Here is a 3,990-nt window from a genome sequence, read left to right on the forward strand (position 1 = left end):
TACAGCCTCTTCAGTTCCCGCCTTGTCACTGCCCCCAGCTGCCGACTGAGACGCCGAGTTAATCATCCCGAGGCCTTTCCTCCCTCCCTGTCTCTCAGCAACTTCTCCAGCAGCTTCCGACTCCTTGCTCCCGATCCCGTCCTTCGTTGGGGATCCTGGCACACCCACCCCCTGCGCTCTGATGGTGAAGTCGCCCCCAGCAGAGTCTGGGGTTCAGTCAGACCGTTCCCCACACCCTGTTATGGGATCCCCTCCTTTCCTCGGCGGGGTTGAAACCAGTACCCTTCCTCCTCCTGTCCCACCCTAAAGTGTCCCACAGCCCTTTCGGAGGAAAGGGAACTGCTGTTTCTTCTGGTCTAGAGTCAGGATCTGTCTCTTCCCCAAGCTGGTGGTGGCCTGAGATACAGAGGGGGCGACAGACCCCAGAGCAACCTGGGTTGGAAAAAGGCAAAGAGCCAGTGGTGCTGAGGAAACAAAAACTTTATTTTGCACAGGGCCAGACAAGGGCGATGATAACTGAGGGGGTGATGTTGCAGGTCTGGCAGAGCTAGAGGCGGGCGCTCTGCGGGCCCTGGACAGAGGATGGAAAGAGCCACCGAGGACACTCAGAGCTCTCCAGAAGCATCTCAGCTCGGGCCAAGGTCACAGAGATGCAGGAACGGAGGGGGAACTCGCTCGGCAGAGGCTGGTCCCCGGAACTTGGTTTCCTCTGAAATCACTGGTCTCAGCATCAGAGGCCAGGTCAGCAGCAGCCCCCAGAGCCATGACCACAGCCAGAGCCCCCGGAGCTCTGACCACTGCCCCTGTCACAGGAGTTGGACCTCTGGCGCCTGCACCCGTGGGACCTGCGGTGGTGCCTGTGGTGGCTCAGGCAGCAGCCTCCCTCGGAGCTGGGGCCACAGCCGCCCCCAGAGCTAATAGCACAGCCAGAGGCTGGGGGCAAACACTGTGCCGGGCTCTTCGGGGGGCACTTGGGGGAGGGGCACTTGGGGGTGCACTTGGGAGGGGGCTGGCACTGCTGCTGGTTCTGCTGGCAGGACATCTCGGCAGGAGGTGAGTGAGCTGCGTGATTAAAGGGAAAGGTCAGTGCCAGGCTCCAGGCCAGCGAACCCCCGTGAATGTCAGGAAGCCCCTGCTCCTCCCACCAGCCGCCTCCTGAGCCATGATGTCAGGGGAGAAAGAAACGATATCAAGTCAAAATGACCAGAGAAGACATGTCCCTCACTTGGCCTCCTTCCAAAAATAATTCTGATCTCCTCCCATGGCCTCCACATCTGTCTGTCCCCACAGGAACATGGAGCAAATGTACCCCAGCAACACCTCCTGGAGAATGCCTGTGGCAAGTGGGCATCTTTCAGGATGAAGAGGGGAGGGGACGCTGACAGCAGGGCCCCGGCAGGTCACAGGCCCGGCCGCATGCCACACAGCTTCCCTGCTCAGGTCCCTGCTCTATCCCCTGCTGCCCTCCAAGGTCCCCTTCCTGCTGCCTCCCCACCAGACACCGCTGCTTCCCTCTCCCCCCTAAGGCCCGGGCCGTCTTCCCTGCTCTCCCTCCGGAGGCCTGTCCCCTCCCAGACACTCACCTGATGCGGAGGAGGCAGGAGAAGCCGTTGCTGGGTGGCTGTGGATGGGGAGCCCAGGGCAGGAGCCCTTTTATCCTGTGCTGGGCTCGTGACACAGGGCCCGAGCATGCTGCTGCTTTCACAAGCAGGGGGAGGTGACAGTGTCACACTCCCATCCCCGGTCTCCAGCTTCTTCCTGCACACATGCCAAGAGGCCTGGCAAGAGGGAAGCAGGAAACCTTGATGACTGCTCCCAGGTGTGCCGGGGACCTGCCATTTCTCCTTTCGCTCTTTCGGCTCAGATGCTTTAACTTCATCCCTGCCCTTTGCCTTTTGCTGGGCCCTGAGGATGTCAAGATGGATGCATATGACACATTTCCTGACCTTGGGCATTTCAAGTTTGACTGCACACACACCAGAGAAGTAAACATTTATGCTGGTTACCACGTGGTCTGTCCTGGATACCTCCGTCTCTGGGCTATTAGTTTCCTATTGCTCGGCATAGGCCAAGGGTCATGACTTGTTCAGGTAAAATCAGCTCCTGATCTCTGGGGATGGTGGTGATCTGAGACCACTGGACCATGGGAATGAGACGTGGTGGGAAATGGATGGAAGATGGGATCCAGGCCCTGTCTGGGGCAGGTGGGGCCCCTAGCAGAGCTGAAGCTAAAGTAGGATTATATAAATGACAAGACAAAATACCAGAATTGCCTACAATACTTGAGATCACAAGACTCATGTTTAGTATAAAATATCCAGTTCTTTTCATATTTCGTTTCCTGTGGCATGTTTGGTATTGATTACAAAAATGATCTATGAGTGTGAAATACTTAAGAATATTATTGGGAGTCATGAAGATGATTTTGATGTGTAGCCAACAGTGAGCTCGATGGTGGTGGTGATGTTGTGTGCACCGCTTCTAATAGAACAGATCTGATCGTTTCTAAGGTTCGTGTATGACGGTATTTAATAAAATCTGAACCCTATTTTCTCATTGGATTTTATTATAGTACTAGAGATGAATTTTGCTTTGACTTCATCTCTACTATCACAATGAGTGCATTTTGCTATTTTTTCCAAAAGGTTACATTCAGAACTGCAACAAACATTAATCATTTATATTTCAATTAAAGGGTAATTTTTAATGAAATATTTTAATGAAAATATATGTTATTCTTTTCTGTACTTTGTGGTTTATTGCTGGTAGACACAAAATTCCTTTTACACATTTGTACTTTACAACTTGCCCACTGTGAAGCAGAGGGAGTCCATGATTTATTCTGAAATACCTGTAGGTGATGGACTGCACTGGGTCACAAGAAATGGTGGCTTGGGATGGGGAAAGGGGAAGGGTTAGATTGGCACTGACCCTCCCCTCTGATATTCGTCTGTCTCCAGAAGGACTCTCTTGCTGAGGGGATATCTGTAGGCTTACCCCGACCTATGCTTGAGTGTCCACTTCCTTCCCAGTGTTGGGGACCCCAGAAGTTGATACTGTACTGGCAGGGATTACTCATGGAGGGTGGAGCGGGTGCTGCTTTCTCATATCAGGCTGGGTGATGGAGCTGAAGAGGAACATGAGTGTTGAAAAGCACATGGCTCTTTCCCCCTGTTTCATTGCAATGGAGGCTAAGAGGGAGCCAGATGGGAAGGGGGGTCATTCTAATAAACGTGTGCTCTTGGGGACCTCTGGACCTTCTAATGTGTTCACCCTGGTCCCTGTCATGACTCTGGACTCTGCCTCTGTCTTTCCCTCATAGGCCCAACATTTGCCTGGAGCCCCCTCTGCTTCCTGACTGCCACCACCAGCCACCCCTCCCCCCTGAAATTCCTTCTCTTTTAAGTCACTCATTCCTATGTTCCTTCATTTAATACTTTTCTATTGAACATCATGAATATTCCCCATCCAAAGCTCTTAGCGACACCCTTATAGGAGACCAAAGAGATGGAGCCCGCAACCCGGGCAAGTGCCCTGACTGGGAATCAACCGAACCGGCAGCCCTTTCAGTTTATGGACCGATTCCCAACCAACTGAGCCACACCAGCCAGGGCCTTAGGAAATTTTAACATATCATGATTCAGGGGACGTATAGATCTATTGTTACAATAAATGCAATGAGAAAATGCCTCGCAGCTTATGTAACAGCACTTTCCACAGCCTTGGCCCGCGTTAGGTCAGGTGCTATCAGACTCTATCATCACACCTGCCAATTATCACTCACCTTAGGGCTCAGCTCTCTTAGCCACCCAGCCGACATGAATGCTCTCTGCTCTGAGTTACTGCTCCTGGCTCTTTTAGAATCAGTACTACAGCCTCTAAGATACAGACACAATGGTCCTTAAATGTTTGTTAGTTTGCAAGGTTTGGCACCACAGCCTTCGTAGATTTCTTATTCCAGCTCTAGTTTTACCTGTGATAGTCTGGCCC

General features: G+C 52.4%; 1 protein-coding gene across 1 annotated transcript; it reads right to left on the reverse strand.

The window, feature by feature from the left end:
• Positions 1 to 742: 742 nt before the first annotated feature.
• LOC308549570 (late cornified envelope protein 3D-like) lies at positions 743 to 1,042 on the reverse strand (the record flags this gene model as incomplete). The annotated part of the gene is made up of 1 exon (XM_081122350.1): positions 743 to 1,042. One exon carries the CDS (start codon positions 1,040 to 1,042, stop codon positions 743 to 745), a length of 300 nt encoding a protein of 99 aa, XP_080978476.1.
• Positions 1,043 to 3,990: the final 2,948 nt, after the last annotated feature.

Source organism: Miniopterus schreibersii, assembly GCF_964146895.1.
Source record: "Miniopterus schreibersii genome assembly, chromosome: 19".
NCBI classification, from domain to species: Eukaryota; Metazoa; Chordata; class Mammalia; order Chiroptera; family Miniopteridae; genus Miniopterus; species Miniopterus schreibersii.